Source organism: Jatropha curcas, chromosome 5, assembly GCF_041381405.1.
Source record: "Jatropha curcas cultivar XTBG-Jc1 chromosome 5, XTBG_Jcur_1.0, whole genome shotgun sequence".
Taxonomy (NCBI): domain Eukaryota; kingdom Viridiplantae; phylum Streptophyta; class Magnoliopsida; order Malpighiales; family Euphorbiaceae; genus Jatropha; species Jatropha curcas.
The window spans coordinates 23,029,758-23,048,946 of record NC_143155.1 but is presented as its reverse complement, the minus strand read 5'-3'; the positions used below and the strand labels follow the sequence as shown (position 1 = coordinate 23,048,946).

The window sequence follows — 19,189 nt, the reverse complement described above, 5'->3', positions numbered from 1 at the left end:
AATCAAATTCAGACCCAAATCAAATTGACTTAAGCCATTTTCTAATAAAATTATGCATTACTTCAACTTCGATTACTTAAAGATTACTATTAACTAATATATATTGAAGCTTAATAACTAAAAGATCCACAAGGAGATAGATTCCCATCTTAAACATTTCTTTTGTATAACTAATTCATTCTTAGGTATAATTCGTGTAATTATTTAGCTAATATCCTTGATTAACTAATTTTCTACAGTCTTATACTTTCTAGGCCTAATTATAAATTTGAGTCAAACAATGTCAGATTGCAAATCTAATAGTATAGTCGTATTCTATGGGTTGAGTGCAGGATTCTGCCTATTTTGCACTTTTCGGTCACCGAAAACCTCCACCGTCGCCGCTGGCCATGGTGGCCGAACGGCTAGCAGGCCTGAGATCAAACAATAATTTATCGAAAATGAAGAATACTTCCTATAAAGTTCAATTTTGAGATCAATATCTGCAAAATATGGCAGTTAATCGCTAAAATCGTAAATTTTATCAACTGTCAAATTTTCGCAATCAAGTATAAACTTATTCCAATGGCCATCTATCACCTACTGAAATGAGTTAAAGCTATGTTTGCTGCACAAATTATATTCTTTGGATTCCAAACTCACCTTGCTAACGGGGATCGCCGAAAAACGGTGAGGTCGTCGAAAATCGAGCAGGAGACGTGATCTGGCAGTGGAGCAGAGCTGCGACTTCTGCCATCGCTGTGCTCGCCGGAGAGGAGGAGGAGGCTTGAGCATCTGCAGTGGTGACGCGACGGCGAGGCGAGCTTGGTCGGCTCCAATGGCTGGGACGGGGAAGGAGGAAGGAGGAGGTCGCGCGCTCTGCAGAGAAGAAGAAGAAAAGAAAAGAAAGAAAGAATGTCGGTTTCTAGACCATTCCGGTTCGATTCGAACCGGTTGGTCTAGTTCAACGATTTGGCTCGATTCTTGCTCGATTTGCAGGTTTTTCACTTGGTTTTCAAGCTATTCGTGTGGTTTCCAAAAATCGATTTGATTCCCGGGTTCAATTCAATTTATTGTAATTATTTAGTTAGGTTAGAAAATATTTCCTCCATTTATTCAAAAATAATAAAATAAAAATAATAATAAAAATAATAATAATAGTAATGATATTTGATTGTAGAATAATTAATTTATATATATTCATAATAGACTAAATTGCTGGCATTTCATATTATTTCTCGAACTTTTCAACTGTTCTCAAATCGACAAATTCCGGTGATATATTTGGGCTTAAGCCCGACCCACAAACTTGGGCTCGAATTGAGATTGTTTGGTATATATATAGCCCATATAGTTGAAAATCGAGATTTTTGATTTAAAAAAAAATTCAAAAGTTTCGAAAATAAAAATTCGGGGTATTACATAGCCCAATAAATCCAAAAAAGAATTATAAATTACCAGTTAGATCACACAAAAAAAATTATAATTTACCTACCAAATCACATATATTTGATTTTAAAATTTATTTTAATACCACAATTAAATTAAATCTTATATTTTTTTCTTTTATCTTAAATATCATAAATCTTAATCATGAATAAAAGCTGATTACATGACAAGCTATTTATATGTTTAAATTCTATTATTCTATAAAAATTTGACTATAAAATTTGCTTTCTTTCTCTCAACAGTAAAATTGAAACAAGAAATATTTTGTTTGAATTTTTTAGTTCATTATAAAAAAAATTATCAAAATATTAATAAAAAGTATTTAACTAAATGAAAGAAAATTAAAAAAATTATTGAATAAATTTCTAAAAATAGAGATTTTAATTTATAAATTTTATCACGTTATGGAAACTAAATAATAATTTATTCTTAAAAAAAATAAGTAGATAAGGTGCAGGTCAAACTAACTTGTGGCAATAGAAAGTCAAAAAAAGAATAGGGCACTCTGTAGGTCTGTCCAATTAACTTTAGTCTACGGGTTTTTGTACGTACGTAAGATACGCGTCTTTTTGACCCAAAACCAGCCAAGGCAAAAATTGGATTTATACAGTATAGTTGGTATACACTTTTTCTATTTACTCAAAGAAATAGAGCCCGATTTTAGTGGCATTCGTCTAAGTTAGAGCCCAGTCCATATTTTTCCAATTAGGTTTGACCCATTCCTTACGCAATTTGGGCCTAAATGAACTTAATTGGGCCACCGGTGGGCCGAGATTGATCGTAGTAAGAGAAATGACTCTCGTCAGCCTTGCGGTGGCAAGAGCGGGAAAACTGCAGTCTTCTTTGCAGGTTCAATTCTTTCCCTCTTCGAGCTCACATCAACCACTAATGGAGGCAAAGCTATTAAATAATGATTTTGTTTCCATTAGAAGCCCCAACCTGCAAAATATTCAAAATATCGCCCCCATATATCTCCAATCAGTATCGTCCTGTTCGAGCCGCCTCCTCCTTCTCGCTTATCAAGTAACTTACTCTCATACCAAATTTACTATGATAAGGATCGTAATGATGTTCTGTAATCTAATTCTAATACATCGAACTTAATACATTGATGCTTGGAAAATGGATCCAATGGTTAATATATTCGATTTGCTATGGATATTATGGGATTATCAGCATTGGAAGATTGGGATAAGACATTCTCCTTTGATGTGTTTTTGTGTGGAGTAAGTAAGTGTTTTGTAGTGTTAATTATTGGCAGTTTTAATGCACATGGATCTCATGAATCATTGTTTAAAATCTATCTACAAATTATTTCCTCATAGGCCTTGGGAAATTAAATTAGCCACTAATGACATTGAGATTGGGAAATCATTGCCTTGGGAAATGTGTTAATGTAAGCAAAAGGTATAGGAAACAACTTGGTAGCCACAAGTTCTTTTTGAAAATTCAGTATGTGTTTTTTAAATAATTATACACAGTAAAAGAAACATTTGTTTTTTTTTTTGAAAGCAAAAGAAACATTTGTTTTTGAATTGACAGAATATGCTGAACTTTGAATGTGTTCAGCTTCAGTTGATAGTATTTTATAGTACATGAATGAACAAAAAAATGTTGGTTTCAGATGTAAATATGATGTTTCTGATTGTTGAGTTCTTTCTTATTGAAAGAAAAGGACGGAAAACTAGAAAAGGAATGTTTTTATGTGAAAGCCTTGTCCTTAGAGATAAGAATAGAAATGGTGGCACATTAGTGTCCTTATATGTAGGCTCAAGATACCGAATCTGTTTTCAAAATGATTGATTAAATGTTCTTTCGCACCGTTTACAACTTTTGTCTCTGTATTATATCTTTACCTTTCTTTTATTTTTTCCAACTTTCGTTATTGCTCTCTTCTCCCTCCTCATTCATTATCAACAATGGCAATTATATTGTATATTGCTTATGCTTCTATTTTAAGTCCCAAGATTGCAATTTCTTTCGAACACACTTAAAACTGCATTCAAATTTTCCAAAAGAGAAAAAAGCCTTGTATTCCTTTACTTCAAATCTAGTGGCAAATGGTATCTCCTTTCTTGAGCNNNAATAAAAATCTACAAGTAAATTAAAATTAAACTTTTAATTAAATAATATAAAAGCGACTCCATGTCCGAATTTGGATTAACATAACAATAAATTTAATTTCCTCTTTCAATAGGGAAGAAAACATGAAAGTATGGAGTTATAGAGGGACCAAAATGTAATTGATCCACACAATTATTTTCTCTAACCAATTCACAACGGATATAAAGCTCTCAGCTATAAAAAGATTAAGAGCTTTGTGTCTCTCTATTTTCACTTGGCAAAAAGACTCTACAAAACATCTATGACAGAGCAATTTTAGTATTATTGATAAATATCATCATGTTTGGAATGTAATTGAAACTATACAATAATTGTACATGTGCCTTTTAAAAAATTCTTTTTTAAAAATATAAAATAATTTATTAAAAATAAATAAAGATCAAAAATACATTTTTAGAAAACTGCTTCAAACACCCAAATAGAGCACATCAATTCAAATCTTCTAAATCCATGGATAAACCATTAAAAAAAAAAAAAGAAATTTCTTGTCTATATCTGGTGTATAAATAGTTCCATACACTAAATTAATTAAAAAATATTACTGTTTTATCATTTTTCTTTTAGTTGATACTCAGAAATACTCTCGTCTGTAATTGATTTAGTATATACTATTTTTCCCCGAAAAGATAGTATATACATATTATTGAAATTTTATATTTGAATTTTTTTTTTTCTATAAAAAGCAAAAAAAAAAAAAGGTAGCACTACTAAATCTTTTTTTTTTTTTTTTTTTTGAATATGACAGCTTAATAGTAAAATTGACACTTAGAATTTTGATTCAGGTAAGCAACAGAGTAGGTTTGACTAAAAATCAAGAAGACAATAATTTCTTTTCTAGAAAAATCTAAATTGTTGCCATTTCTGTATATCCCTCAACCATGGGTTCATCTTTCCATTGGTTTGGACATATCTGAGTTTGGTTGTAGGGCTGGACCTATGCCATTGGGTTCATAGTCATGTAATGTCTGCCTTTCTATATATCATGACTATGTAGTAATAACAGATTAAAGGTTTATAATTATAGTTAGATTCATATTCTTTAATAAAATATCACATGCTATTATTAATTAATACTGACATGCTATTATTTAACAAATGCCAACTTAACAATCATAAATTAAAAAAAAGAAAGCATTTTATGAATAGTTGCTGAGTGTTTATTTTTTTATTATTGTGGAATAATAGCATATAAAACTCAAGTCTTTTTGCTTATACAATGACTTAAAACACGTGGCAATCAGGTGGTTCAAAGATGGATGAATTTTATTTTTTTGATGAATTAAGAAGGAAGAAAAACTTAGACGTATTTTACTCTTAAAATATAATTTCTTTCACATATGAGTAAAAACAATAATTTCAAATATATTTGTTACATATTAAATATAATATATAGTAAAAACAAATTTTTTTTTTTTTTATGTATAAAATCATTTACATGTTGAACCTCCTAGGTAAATACACTTCTATGTAAAAGTCAATTGGCACATGTAAAAACATGTGTCAATTGAGAAATTAAGTGATTAGAAGAAATTGGGACTTCTAATATCAATAGTTTGATCTATTTATCAACATATTGTTCTTGTAATAGTATCCTAGAAAAGAAATTTATACTATACATGATTGAGTTGATTTAGGTGGCATGACTATGATTGCACCAAATAAGTAAACAAATAAATATTAAAATTAGGTACAAAACATTTAATTAAAAATAAAAAAAAACCTACTTTTATGATTAACCCATCTTTATATGTTCTAATCCTTCCCATCAAGCTATTTAGTTACCCATTAATTAGGGCTAAAGCTTTAGATTCTTGACTTGCAACTTTGTAGGCAGGATGTTATCATGTTCTCTTTAGAAAGACAAAGATTGGTTCTCTCTCGCTCTTTCTTTACCCTTTTCTGTTTCTTTCCCCTTTTCTCTATTTTCAGAGAGGAATTTGATTTCAATATCTCCCTATTTAAAAATTAAATAAAAATGGGTTTACTTTAATTTTTATTTAAAAAAAAAATTCCACTAAACATTCTAATTGATATCTTTATGTTAGCTGCAAAAAGAAGCCACGTGGTCAGCTTTAAAGATGTACTTTTTTTCTTAAAAAAAATAAATACAGTAAACAAACAGAACAAGCAATCACAGATTAGGGGTTTTGAAGCAGAGGATCAGCCAATTAAGAGAAGGATCAAAGAACAACAAGTGAACCCCAATCTTGTAAATATGCCCTACACAAATGGGCATTTATTATCTGACCCAAAACCTCAAGAAACCTCATCCTTCCCACAGTGTAAATGGGACCCACTTTTTGTCTGCTGCATTACTACTAGCTAATTGAACAAAATGCTTCAAATGGAAATATTTTATGTGTTATTTAGATTTATATATTAATTAGTCACTCTAATTTCGGATTAGAATACAACCACTCCTAAATCTTTTTTTAATGGTTTCTGTCAAGTTTGTTGTGCTTGTTGGTAGGCTGAAGCCTAAAGCTATACGTGGTTCAAGAGAATTCTTCAAATTTATAATCAATAATACCATATTTATTTTAATTTGAATATATATATATATATATATATATATATATATATATATATATATATATATATATGAAAAAAAAAATCTGTATGTACCAAAAGCAAGGAAGGTGGAGAGAATCTAGAAATACCCATAATTAAGCTTAATTTCCTTAAAAACCCAGAAAGAAAATGAAACAACAAACAAGTAAATACAGGAGTGGGGTGGAGAGGGAAAAAATAAAAGAAAAAAGGAAAAAAATGTAATAAGAAAGAGAGAGAGAGAGAGAGAGAGAGTGAGTGAAGAAGAGAAAAAGCAGAGAATAAAAAGAGACCGGATGTTGACAAATTTCATGTCACTGTTCTTAGAAGGTCGTTTGTTTGTGTAAAGATTTTCTTATCTGGGATCTCTCTCATCTTCTCTCTCTAGCATAAATAAAAATACTATCTTTCTCTCTCTTGTAAAATAAAAATCATATTTTTATATTATTTTTCTTTCTTTTTGTTGTTGAGAGAGAGAGAGAGAGAGAGAGAGAGTGGCCCAGCAGATCGAAATCTCCTTTCTTTTGTTCAATTCTGGAGACGATCTAAGCTCCTTTAATGGAGTTCCAATAACACCCACTTTGTTCTTCGCTGTATATTTGTTGTTTCTTTTAGCTTTATCTCTCTGTATGTGTTCTTGATAGCTTCAGTCTTTAGAAATTTATGAACTTTTGTCTATGGTGTGAAGACCACTGTTGAATAATTGAATCCATTGGAGGGATTCTTTAGGGGAAGAGATAAGAGGATGTGGGTCTGAGGTAATTTATTTATTTATTTACTTTTTTTTTTTTTACTTTATGGGTAATTTGATTTGTAGTTTTTTTTTAAATGATTTGATTATTTGGGTTTTACTTTACTGGCTGATTTATTTAATGTATGAGTTCTGTTTGAGTTTGATAAATTGTTAGGTTTATTGCCTTTCTAAATTTGTCATACATTTTTTCTAATGATTATTGTTGATTGTACAATTCACTGAATTTTCTTTTCTATCCTTTATTGTTGAAGGATTGATTTGATGGGTAATTTCGATTCATCTTGAGCTCAGAATCTAATATGTAGATTCCGTTGCTATTATTTGCGGATATGTTAGTTCAGATTGTGGTTGGAAGGGATCTGTTTTGTTAACTTTTATTTATGATTAATTCATCTTTTTCTTTAATAACTAGAAGGGAATATACCCTAATTTTTCTTATTGATAGTTGAGTTTCTTAAATTTCCAGCATGTTGGGTTTAGCCCCAAAATTCAGTCTTTATGCCTCATCAAAATTCAATCCTTTTTTCAGGACTGATGTGGATATCTAAGAGTATGGCAGTAGATTGATTATGTCCTGGTTTACGTTTTGGTGTTTAAACTATTCGGTATTTGAAGCCCACAAGTCCTGTTAATCTGGATTCGCACTAGGCAGACCACGAGTTGGGTAAGCGTTCTCTCACGAGTGTTTATATAGAGACTGCTTAAGAGTCAAATTCTTTATGAGATTTATCAATGTGGTCAATGGTTCCTTGGATGTAATGTTTAGTGCTTCTAACTTCTAGGCGAGTGAAGGTTTGGAAGGGTCACTTTTTATTAGTTATCAGCAGAATATTGGGAAGCAAGAAGGGTCTTCACATCCTACTTTATTCAACGAGAATGTGATTTGATTTACTTATTAGCAAGCCATGTCTCCTGCAATATTTCCTCGTTGCTAGTGACTTAAATGAATGAATCAAATGTGAATTACAATTCTAGAAGTTGCATTGTGTTGATTTTTAGTCACTGTAATAATTTTAGAAGTCTTTACAGTATAATTTGCACATTGTCCTCTGTTCTGGGAGTAATACTATTTATTGGCTGTCTGGGTTCTTCGCTTACCTCGTGTTTATACCTATTTTGAGAGCCAGGACATGTTTAATGGATGGTGAATTGACTACTGAAAATGGTTCCCTCAGTAATTTTTAGCTCAGATCTGAAGTTGGTATCAGAATCAAACTGATACACTTTAGTTAAGACTTTTTAAGGATTCTAGAATGCTTATCTTTTTAGTATGACTTTTGTGTATGGCATGACAAACCATTTCTAGACCACTCAATTACTCTATTTCCATTGAGTCAAATGTTGAGCTGAAAGAAGTCTTTGAAATTTCTTAGAAGTTTGGTCTTTTAGCTCACAATTAAATTAAGCAGTAGTGGTCAGCTTTGGATTTTTGTCTGTCTACTAAAATCTAGTGCGATCAGATATTGTGGTCATCTTTCAAGTATACTTTTCACTTTTGCACTTTCATATCCATATGCTTCTCAACTTTCAATTTCTTTTATACGGTTTCTACCCTAATCAGCTGGAAAATCTTGTGTTGACATCTCTGTAGCTTCCAGTCCTGCTTATTTTCTCATTACAATCATTATCAGGTATTTATTTATCCTGTTTTCAGGTGGATAATCTTCTGTTACTAGATGCATCAAAGTAAAGAAGATGTGTGGTTGTTAGATTAATAAGTAACGAAAAATAGGTGTTAGGATAATCTATGCCGCATTCATTCAGGTCATTGGCATCCATTTTATGTCAGGTTTGTGAGGTCATGGATATATGGGCATGCATTACGAAATTTTGAACCTATGTTTAAACCTAGGAATGTTAGGGTTTCAATATCGTGGTTCTTATGATCCGGCTTATTATAAAGTGAAACTATATAAAAGTTGATCATTTTGTTAATAGTGCCATATCACATTGGTAGCTTTTCATCTAGATCATGCTCATGATTTATTAAGCTGCAAGTTATTGTTATCAGAAAGATCACATAGTCTGATGCATGGTGAACTTCAACTTTTTTTTTTTTTTTTTTTTTGTGACGTAGAGCTTTGAAATAGGAGAATTCTAACCACGGAGTAAAGTATTTGTGTTTGTCTATGAAATGTCTAAATTGTTATTTGTAGCAACTTAGACTAACTTTTCTATATTATCATGTTTTGTACTTTCATTTTCTTGGATCTCGAGCACAAGAAAATAGATGTCTTCTGAACTTACTAGACTATTATGAAAATAGAAATGGTGTAAGAATTTTACTAAATTTTGTTTTCTGTTTCTTTTGATGACTTTTATTATTGATATCTTATATTATTGATTTCTTATGCCAATGCCACTTTATGTTTGTCTGAACCTGTCACTGCCAGAAGTTTCTCAGACACTCCCAAATATGGGCTATATGAGTGGGTTTTCTGAGGAAAATTTTCTTTCAAGGGTTGTATAATGCTCTCTTTCAATCCTTTTTTTCCCTCTAATCTCCACATTATGTTTCGATGATAACTGGAACAGTTGCTGCTTTAGGAAACAAACTTGGCTTGGAATTAAATTGATCCAGTCATCATAGCTTTTAATCTGTGCTTTGTTTGTTGAGATACGTTGACTGTTACACGTTTGCTGTAATGTTACTTCAATTAGGAAGCAGAACACCTGTATGCATCAATGAAGTGAGCTTGTAATTAATGTTTTCCCTCTCTATCTTTCTGTGGAATTATGAGAGCCCAAAAGTTTCTGAATTTGTGGCACTTTGGTCTAACGCTAGTATAACATGATTGTCATGTTTCTTTATTGGTTTCCAGGAATGGGAACAAAAGTACAGTGTGAAAGCTGCTTCCCTGGGTCCTTTTCAATGAGGGATCTTAATGAGGATTCTAATAGTTGTAGCTGGCCTCTATATTACGGAGATGGAACATTCCCAAATGGGCAATACTACAATGGATTCTTGCCAAGGTCCATTGCAGATGTATATTCAGGATACGACAAGGATATAGTAAAGCAGACAATGCTGGAGCATGAGGCCATATTTAAGGATCAGGTACTCTTGATTTCAAGTTCCTTTTTCCAATCTGTGAAATTTTGTATTCTTCTCCTTTGAGCATTGGGATGATCATGTGATTTTAATTTAGAAATCATCCACCTTGTATGGATCATTTGAAGTCAACTTAAGCAAATGTCTGCATTACTTTATTATTTGCTAAACAACTGAATGTATATGTATTTTCTCTTATTTTTCTGTCTAGCTGTGTGAACTTCATCGCTTATACAAAATACAGAGGGACTTAATGGATGAAGTTAAAAGGAAAGAATTGTATAAAAATCGGATGCCTATTGAGACATCATTGTCATCAAGCCCCTTAGCATCTCAAATTACATCTGAAGATGCTCGGAAGTGGCACATACCTAGCTTCCCCTTGGCAAATTCTGTTTGTGCAGGACCATCAACTTCAGGCATTGAAGACATGCATTCTCCGTTGAGTTCTATGAAAGGAAGCAGTTTGCAAGCTAGTCCCTTGCTATCCCAAAATGGAGGTACTTCGAAAGATGTGGAAATGCTGGATTCAAGACCCACAAAGGTGAGGAGAAAGATGATTGATCTTCAACTTCCAGCTGACGAGTACATAGATACTGAAGAAGGGGAACAACTTAGGGATGAGAGTATATGTGGTATTTCTAGTTTATTGCCAAATAGGTATCATAAAGTTGTACCTGAGAATGGAATAAATCTGCTTATTGGTACTGGTGGGAAGAATAATTGCCAAGAAGAAACATTGCAATCTGAATCACATACAAAAACCAAAAATAACTTGGCTGACCTGAATGAGCCAATTGAGGTTGAAGATAATAGTGCATCTGCAAATGGTCTTCTAGGCTGTACTAACTCCCAGTATGAGATTCAAGGGCATGAGCTTGCTGCTAAACCCAAATCACAGTTTCATGGTTTTCCCAAAGAAATCTTACTGAGCTCTCGTAATGCAAGCAATAATGGGACTGTTAATGATCTGCATTTACAGAATAATGCAAATGGAAAACTGTGGTTTCCCCATATGCTTGACTCAGGTATGACTTCTTCATGAAGTTGCCATTTCAGTTTCTTGGTTTCACTCAAACTCTTAATTCTTCAAACTTTGATCATTTAGTTAAGTGATCTGATCTAATTCATAGGTATGTTTTTTAAGGAAGTGTTTCATAATTTTTTTTTCTCATCTAAATCCTATAAATCATACCAAGTAACAGAGTTGGAAAAAAATATAGAACTTAGATTTCAGTTCTTGAAAATAAAGGGAAGTGAAAATGTTTAAAACTAAATGTTGGCTTGCAAAACATGTCGTGTATTCCTCTGTTTTTCTTGGATGATCATTTTTCCTTTCCACTAGTTCATGGACCATCTTACAATTTGACCATTGTGATTCAATTTGGAAATCTGTCAGTTCACAGACTTTTTTGTACTTATGGTTAAGCAGTTTGATAGAGCCCTCTAGAATAGTTCCATTTGGTTCTGATGTTCTCATATGATGCCTGCTCACAGGGAACAGTAAAAACAACCTGAAGTCTGTTTCTCAAGGTTTCCAGCCAGAAAGGTTGCCTTCATCTTCCCAGCCAGTACAGGTTCTGTTAAACAAAACTAATGAACCTGCAACTCTTTTTCTTGCTGATCCAAGCAAGGTAGATCAGTTGAGAGAAATAACAGTTCGTGGTTCAGAACTCTCTGGAAGCAATCATGAGGTCTCCACTAATAACCATGCAGGTTCACTTGTTGCTTCCAATATAGCCAGTCAATATGTAATTGATCCTTCTTCTGATTTGAGCAACTCCTGGTCTCGCTCCATTTCATCTTGGGAAAAGCTCAGTGGTAGCTTAAGCCAGAGGTCAATGTCCGTTCAAATGCACCCATATTTGAATTCATCTGCAACCTTGAGTAGGAGTTCTCAGTCATCAACTCAAAGCCATGGTGTTTTTGGAGAGCGGTGGAATTATAACAGCAGTTCTACATCTAACATGAGAGTTGGAAGTGATATGCCTGAGCAAAATGGATTTTATCATGGGTCCTCATCAGCGTCTAAGGAACCACTTATTCGCTTTCATTCAGGCAACTGTGATTACTTGAACTGCAGCGATGCCAGTAATATAATCCATGAGAACTTCACCAATCATGGTTCAGTGAAGTACTACAAGAGCTCAAACTGCTTGGACTCAAAGTCAGCAAAAGATGTCAATTTGAATATAGCGTTTCCAAACAGCTCGACGACCAAGATGGCTTCACAGCAAATTGTTGAGGTCATTGATTTAGAAAGAAACCAAGAGGATCATCTTGTCACTTTGCCTTGGCTAAGAACGAAGCCTAACCATAAAAATGCGGCTATTAGTACAGGAGTAGATTTGAATTCAGGTGGATTTATTGACTTGCAATCTTCGAATCAGGTGTCGGATACAAGTGAAGCTGGAAAACTTCCTATTCCAACAAGCGTTCAGGATATGAAATCAGCTTCGTGTTCCAATGTCATTGAGGCCAGTAGGATTGAAACAAGTGATTTCTCAAGTTGCAGAAAAATTCTTGGCTTTCCCATTTTTGAAAAGCCACATATTTCAAAGATCGAGTCTTCTTCCCTTACCTCCCCGTCTGTGTCCCTTGCGCAGCCATCTGAAGAAGTAGAAAATAACAGGAAAAGTAGGATTCTTGATATTAACTTACCTTGTGATCCAGCAGCTCCTGACTGTAGTCAAGAGATTGCACCAGAAGTTGTGCTTATAGAAAAAAAATCAGACTCTCATGTTGCCAATGTCAGACATGAGATTGATTTGAACTCTTGTGTAACTGAAGATGAAGCTTCTATGATGCCTTCTGTGCCTGGCTTGGATGTGAAGATTGTTCCAGCGTCGGATGGAAAGATTATCTCAGGAATAGATTTGGAAGCCCCTGCAGTTCCTGAAACTGAGGAGGATATATTTCCTGAGGAAGAGTTTCAAGAAAAGGCTCATGAAGCACTTCCTTTGCTCTCGTCACAGCTCAAAGCTGAAAGCCCACCAGATGAATTCGTCATAATAGCAGCAGAGGCAATAGTTGCAATCTCTTCATCCGTTCACAAGAATCATAAGGATGATGTAAATTGCAATCCATCAGAAGCTTCTATGACAGATCCTCTTCATTGGTTTGTGGAGGTAGTTTCCTCCTTCGAAGAGAATCTAGAGAGCAAATATGCTGTATTGGGAGCCAAGAATGGTCAAGATGATGAGGGGTCATCTTCAGAAGATTACTTTGAGTCTATGACTTTAAAATTGATAGAGACCAAGGAAGAGGATTACATGCCCAAGCCTTTGGTTCCAGAAAACCTGAAACTAGAAGAAAAGGTAACAACTTTATTACCAACTCGAACCCGAAAAGGCCAGGCAAGAAGAGGAAGGCAGCGGAGGGACTTCCAAAGGGACATTCTTCCAGGCCTAGCGTCTCTGTCAAGGCATGAGGTAACAGAAGATCTTCAGGCATTTGGAGAGCTGATGAGAGCAAAAGGCCATTTTTGGCATTCGGGATTAACAAGAAGGAATTCCACTAGAAGTGGGTGTGCAAGGGGGAGGAGGCGCACACTGGTTAGCTCCTCTCCGGCTGTGATAGCAAGCCCATCTTGTGCTCCTCTAATACAGCAGCTTAATAATGTTGAAGTGGGACTGGACGATAGAAGCCTAACAGGGTGGGGAAAGACAACAAGACGTCCCCGCCGGCAAAGATGCCCTCCAGGTAATTCTCCAGTTCTCCCTTTAACCTAATAATAAGAAGAGGGTTTGGTTTATCCATTGAGAATGTTATAGAGGGAAGCGAGAGATTCATTTCTATAGCTGCGGCCGGAGAAGCAGGGGTGGGAATTGAGGTTGTTGTAAGGCATTGGGGATTCTTTGTACATTTGGTAGTCCATAATCTGGGTCCCCTTGATTATCTGTGTTTTGGGTGGTTAACAACTTTGTATTATTTATAAATAATGTTGCATGATTTCTTCTTAGATATATAGTACCATAGCATTCCTTTGGTTGTGTATTCACATTGACATGTCCTTGTTCTAGGACTGAATTTTGATGATCCTTGATACTCTTATTTTAGCTGCTCCTGATTGCTCTTTGAATCTGTTGTTTTTCTTTTCTTGTTCCTTTTAATTATAATGATCCGATTATTAATGCGTGAAAAAAAAAAAAACTATATTATTCTATGTTTTTTCTTTTAATTACCCTTCAACCAATAGATACGACCTTAGAGAACGACTTTTGCTAAATGATAACATTTCGGATATGTAATCTTGAGTATTCAGAGATATTTTTGTTAAGCTTAATAATATAGTTTGACAACCAAGGGTGAAACTTTTAGTACTCAGAAACACTTTCGTTATGCTTCGGATGAAAAAATATTTGATATTTGACATTGTCTTCTGAAATCAAAACTTATATAGTATTATTTGATGGCCTAAAATATGAATTTAACTCTGAAGTTTATACGATTTGTCTTATGATACTCTCAAATTTACAAGATTTATTATGATTTTATATTTTCACATTTAAATGTCTCTCGTCTAAATGAAATAATTTTGTAAGAGTTTAATGATGATTTTACACTTTTACATTTTATTTTAAAGAGTGATATAATTATTATTAAAATATAAAATGGTCGGGTCAATCTAGATCACCCACGAATTTAAAAGTAATATAAGGCAAACTGAGTAAGCTTCGAATTAAATCTATGCATTCATAATTCCTGTATGCACATGAACGATAAAAATCGTATGGTTTAAAAAATATTAAATAGACGCGCACAGAAGGCGCGTGGTAGGAGAAGGGGAAATCTAAGTTTTGTATGGAATGAGGCAGCAGAAAGCGGCAAATAAGATGTCGGTGTCTGCGAGTGAGAGAGAGAGAGATGATATCTTTGCGGTCATAGTCAACACTTGCTTCTCAGATACTGTTTAGACCAATCACATTTCTCCAGAACTCCTTATTTCATCATCATCATGCAAAAAGCTAATACCTGCCTTCGAGTGCCACTTCTCTCTCTGTCCTTTTCTTAGCCTTTTCTATTCTTTTTTTTTTTATTATTATTATTTGATGGGACACTCTTTTACTCTCTTATTGCATTTCTAACCCCCTTTCTTTTTCTATTTTTCTCCTTAATTCCTTCTTATCTTTTTTTTTTTTTTTCTTTTTAGTTATCTATTTACTACTAATCAAAATTTCATTGATTTCAATTTGATTATATAACTAAAAATAGAAAAATAAAATAATTACCTGAAAAACTAATTAAAACAAACATACTCATCAAGTGATTATGCTGATGATGTCACAAATCACTAGTTAATCTAATCCTTTTTAATTTAAAATAAAAGAAAAAATCACCAATAACCCAAAGCTTTTGTATCCAATTATTTGTTTGCTTAGTGTCTTAACTCGAAATTAGAACAATAAGATTACCTTTTAATGGCGACTTTTATGTGTTTTTCAATGGTGAGATAGTGACTAACGATCATTTTGGAGTTACGGTTGTCTACCACTAATTATTCTCCACTACCACTTATCACATATCACCTCCTTTTCTTTCTCTACTATAATTAACATTTCATACTTACCCCCCTCAATTTCTAATATTCTCTCTTTTAACTCCTTAATCTGAATTCTATTACAAACAAAAATCACCTGAATATTTAATTCACTCCCGACTGATTTAACCACTGATTAATTAAATAATTTTTTTATTAATAACTGTAATCTTTGAATTATTTATTACTCGTTCAACTTACGAATTTAGAGAGATTAAACTCAGCCCATTTCAATTATTAAGCTTGTAGGATATGACTATAACATATCCTATGCTTGCTAATTTGTCTTCTTAATGAAATTTGTTTCTATTCTAAAAAAATAAAAAACGTTATAGCAACACCTTCACGAGACAATCTATAATTTCAAGAAAGTAAATTTGTTCCATATTTTATTAATTAAAGGTTGATTTTTGTTTCAGATTATAGATAATTTTTTTTTTTTTCAATTTTTTCTAAATTAAGAATTTCACAAGCAGTATGATTTTTATTTTAATTAAATAAAAAAGATAAATGGTATATATTATACAACAATTGATGGTATATGTTATTTTAATGTAACGCAAATCCTAAAAAACTCTATTGGACTAATTGGATATAATCAGTCAATTGGGCTCCATGTATATATCTTTGGGCTAAGCCCGAGCAAATTAAAATAAAATTTTATTGGGCTAATCTTGGCCCAGTTTGATCCATAGCAGAATAATGAATTCTATGTTAAAAAATATTTATATTTTGAATAGCTTAATTGTAGTCGTTACTGGGTAGTACCTTTCATTTTTTATACTGTTGCTTTACACAAAGGGAAAGGGGAAAAAGGGCGGGGAAGGGAAAACAAACTGAAATGAGATACAAAGAATTGTCAAGATTAAGACTAAGCTTCCTATTGCATAATCAACTCTACAAAAGACGTTTTTACTTTCAATTGAGAAATTTCTCCTACTTAACCCATCAGCTACCTCTAGATCCTCCTCAATTTGACCATAATATTGCCTCTATTCATTATATCTTTTCACATCCATGTTTTAATCTTCTGGGCTTCTGCAAAAACATCTATTCTCTCAAGAAAGTTCACGGATTACTCATTGTTGATGGCCTCGATGGTGATCTTTTATGCAATACCAAATTGGTTAGCTTGTATGGTTCTTTTGGGGACATAGATGCTGCGCGTGTGGTGTTTGATAGAATACCTAACCCAGATCTTTACTCTTGGAAAGTGATGCTAAGATGGTATTTTTTGAGTGATTTGTATTGGGAAATTTTTGGGCTTTATAGCCGTATGAAGATTTGCGTAAAAGAGTATGATAATGTTATGTTTTCGATAGTGTTGAAGGCGTGTAGTGAATTGCGCTGTATTGATGAGGGGAGGAAAATACACTGTCAAGTTGTCAAGGTGGGCGATCCTGATAGTTTTGTGTTGACTGGTCTTGTAGATATGTATGCTAAATGCGGAGAGATTGAGAGTTCTCGTCACGTGTTCGATGAAAATCTTGATAGAAATGTGGTTTCTTGGACTTCAATGATTGCGGGATATGTACAGAATGATTGCCCTGCAGAAGGATTGACTTTGTTCAATAGAATGAGAGAAGGATTTGTTGGGGGTAACCAATTTACCTTAGGCAGCTTAGTTACTGCATGCACAAAACTAGGGGCTTTGCATCAAGGGAAGTGGGTTCATGGGTTTGCGATTAAGAGCGGTGTTGAACTTAATTCTTACTTGGTGACAGCTCTTCTAGATATGTATGTCAAATGTGGAGTCATAAAAGATGCTAGGTCTGTATTTGATGAGCTATCTAGTGTTGATCTTGTCTCTTGGACGGCTATGATTGTTGGGTATACACAAAGTGGCCTTTTTCACGAGGCTTTGAAGTTGTTTATGGATGAGAAATTTGATGCCTTGCCTAATGATGTTACCATTGTAACTGTATTGTCGGCATGTGCACAGTTGGGGAATTTGAATTTGGGAAGGTCAGTTCATGGTCTTGGGATTAAACTTGGGTTTAGGCAATCTACTGTTGCAAATGCTTTGGTGGACATGTATGCAAAATGCCATATGAATAGAGATGCGTCTTTCATATTTGAGAGAATCTCTCACAAGGATGTTGTTGCCTGGAATTCTATTATTTCTGGATATTATCAGAATGGGTCTGCATATGAAGCCCTTGAATTATTTCATCAAATGAGAATGGAATTGGTCTTGCCTGATGCAGTCACACTGGTCAGTGTTTTCTCAGCATGTGCTCTCCTTGGTGCTCTCCGAGCTGGTTCTTCTCTCCATGCTTACTCTATAAAGGAGGGTCTTTTATCATCTAATGTCTATGTTGGCACTGCACTTTTGACCTTTTATGCCAAATGCGGGGATGCTAATTCTGCACGAACAGTTTTTGATAGTATGGGAGAGAAAAACAATGTCACCTGGAGTGCAATGATTGGTGGTTATGGAATTCAAGGGGATGCCAACGGTTCCCTTGCACTTTTCAATGATATGTTGAAGAAAGACTTGAAACCGAATGAAATAATCTTCACAACCATTTTATCTGCCTGCAGTCATACAGGGATGGTTGGGGAGGGATGGAATCTTTTCATTTCAATGTGCAAAGAACATAACTTTGTGCCTTCGATGAAGCATTATGCATGCATGGTTGATCTATTGGCTCGATCTGGCAGGCTTGAAGAAGCCTGGGAGTTTATAGACAAAATGCCAGTTCAACCCAATGTTAGTTTGTTTGGTGCATTTCTCCATGGATGTGGGCTGCATTCAAGATTTGATCTTGGAGAGATAGCAATAAGGAGAATGCAAGAGTTACATCCTGATGAAGCTTGTTATTATGTGCTTATATGCAATTCGTATGCTTCTGATGGAAGATGGAATCGAGTTAAGGAGGTAAGGGAGTTGATGAAGCAAAGAGGATTAACAAAATCCCCTGGGTGTAGCCTCATGGAGATGGATATTGGCTATGATTTCTCATTGCCCAGAGTTGCGTCTCTTGCATAGGCCATAACTTATGCATATAACAGAAGGTGCATTCACAGGCAATACAAGGAAATACCAATTTGAAGAGACAATTATAGGATAAAAATCAGTTCATCTACAGAATTTTATGCTAGGAGGATTTTTTTTGATGTGGCTCTAAAGTTCTTTGTATCTGTGAACATGGCCGTGAAGAGAAGAATTATAATGCGCTACCTGACCATTGAGAAGTAAGTGGAAAGTTTCCCATCTGGTGATCACTCCATCACAACTTCATGAGTGAGAAGAAAATGCATATTTTCAAGGGGCTGGTTCAGTTGAATGAACAGGATTTCATGCGGCTGGTAAGTGATTTGTAAATTGTAATGGAGGAATAAAATTTACAACTAGCGGAGTATCATCACAATTTGTGAGCGAGATGCTACTAGATGCTTTGGAGAACCCTTGCTGAGTTACACTTAATGTATACACTCTCCGATTCCAAATACTTGTCACATTTGTAAATTTTACAAATGATAAATTATTTTTTTACATTTTTATCTTTTGTATATGACCAACAATAATTGATCAATTATTTAATAATTTATTGTAACTTAGACATACTAAGAATAGTATAATCAATTCACTCAAATAAATCAATTTTACATATAAAAGCAAAAAATCTTAAAAATTATTGTTACTAGTGAGATAATGTGCAATGTTATCAAAATTTGCAATTTTAAGGCATAAAAGGCTCTCTGCAATATTTGCGTGCTACAATTTTTCATGAAAAGT

The 19,189-nt window shown here is 33.9% G+C and overlaps 2 protein-coding genes across 4 annotated transcripts; both read left to right on the top strand.

The window, feature by feature from the left end:
* The first annotated feature begins 6,328 nt into the window (after window positions 1–6,328).
* LOC105630509 (uncharacterized) lies at window positions 6,329–13,989 on the top strand. Of its 3 annotated transcripts, XM_012212339.4 has the most exons (5): window positions 6,330–6,860; window positions 7,386–7,520; window positions 9,679–9,914; window positions 10,120–10,936; window positions 11,406–13,989. In XM_012212339.4, exons 3-5 carry the CDS (start codon window positions 9,681–9,683, stop codon window positions 13,637–13,639), a joined length of 3,285 nt encoding a protein of 1,094 aa, XP_012067729.1. In that variant the 5' UTR covers window positions 6,330–6,860; window positions 7,386–7,520; window positions 9,679–9,680; the 3' UTR covers window positions 13,640–13,989. The 3 variants fall into 3 exon arrangements, with proteins under 3 accessions (XP_012067730.1, XP_012067729.1, XP_089577770.1); XM_012212340.4 differs by lacking the exon at window positions 7,386–7,520 and having other exon boundaries at window positions 6,329–6,860; XM_089721644.1 differs by lacking the exons at window positions 6,330–6,860; window positions 7,386–7,520 and having other exon boundaries at window positions 9,633–9,914.
* Window positions 13,990–16,236: 2,247 nt separating this feature from the next.
* LOC105630510 (Pentatricopeptide repeat (PPR) superfamily protein) lies at window positions 16,237–18,948 on the top strand. Its single transcript, XM_012212341.4, has one exon. It carries the CDS (start codon window positions 16,289–16,291, stop codon window positions 18,437–18,439), a length of 2,151 nt encoding a protein of 716 aa, XP_012067731.1. The 5' UTR covers window positions 16,237–16,288; the 3' UTR covers window positions 18,440–18,948.
* The last annotated feature ends 241 nt before the right edge of the window (window positions 18,949–19,189 follow it).

What these genes read in the sequence shown, in the direction of transcription:
- LOC105630510 (XM_012212341.4), top strand. Translation starts at nt 16,289, where the DNA reads ATGAGATACAAAGAATTGTCAAGATTAAGACTAAGCTTCCTATTGCAT.
- LOC105630509 (XM_089721644.1), top strand. Translation starts at nt 9,648, where the DNA reads ATGATTGTCATGTTTCTTTATTGGTTTCCAGGAATGGGAACAAAAGTA. An exon ending in AGGCCATATTTAAGGATCAG is followed by an intron (nt 9,915 to 10,119) that starts GTACTCTTGATT and finishes TTTTCTGTCTAG; the next exon opens with CTGTGTGAACTTCATCGCTT. An exon ending in TCCCCATATGCTTGACTCAG is followed by an intron (nt 10,937 to 11,405) that starts GTATGACTTCTT and finishes GCCTGCTCACAG; the next exon opens with GGAACAGTAAAAACAACCTG.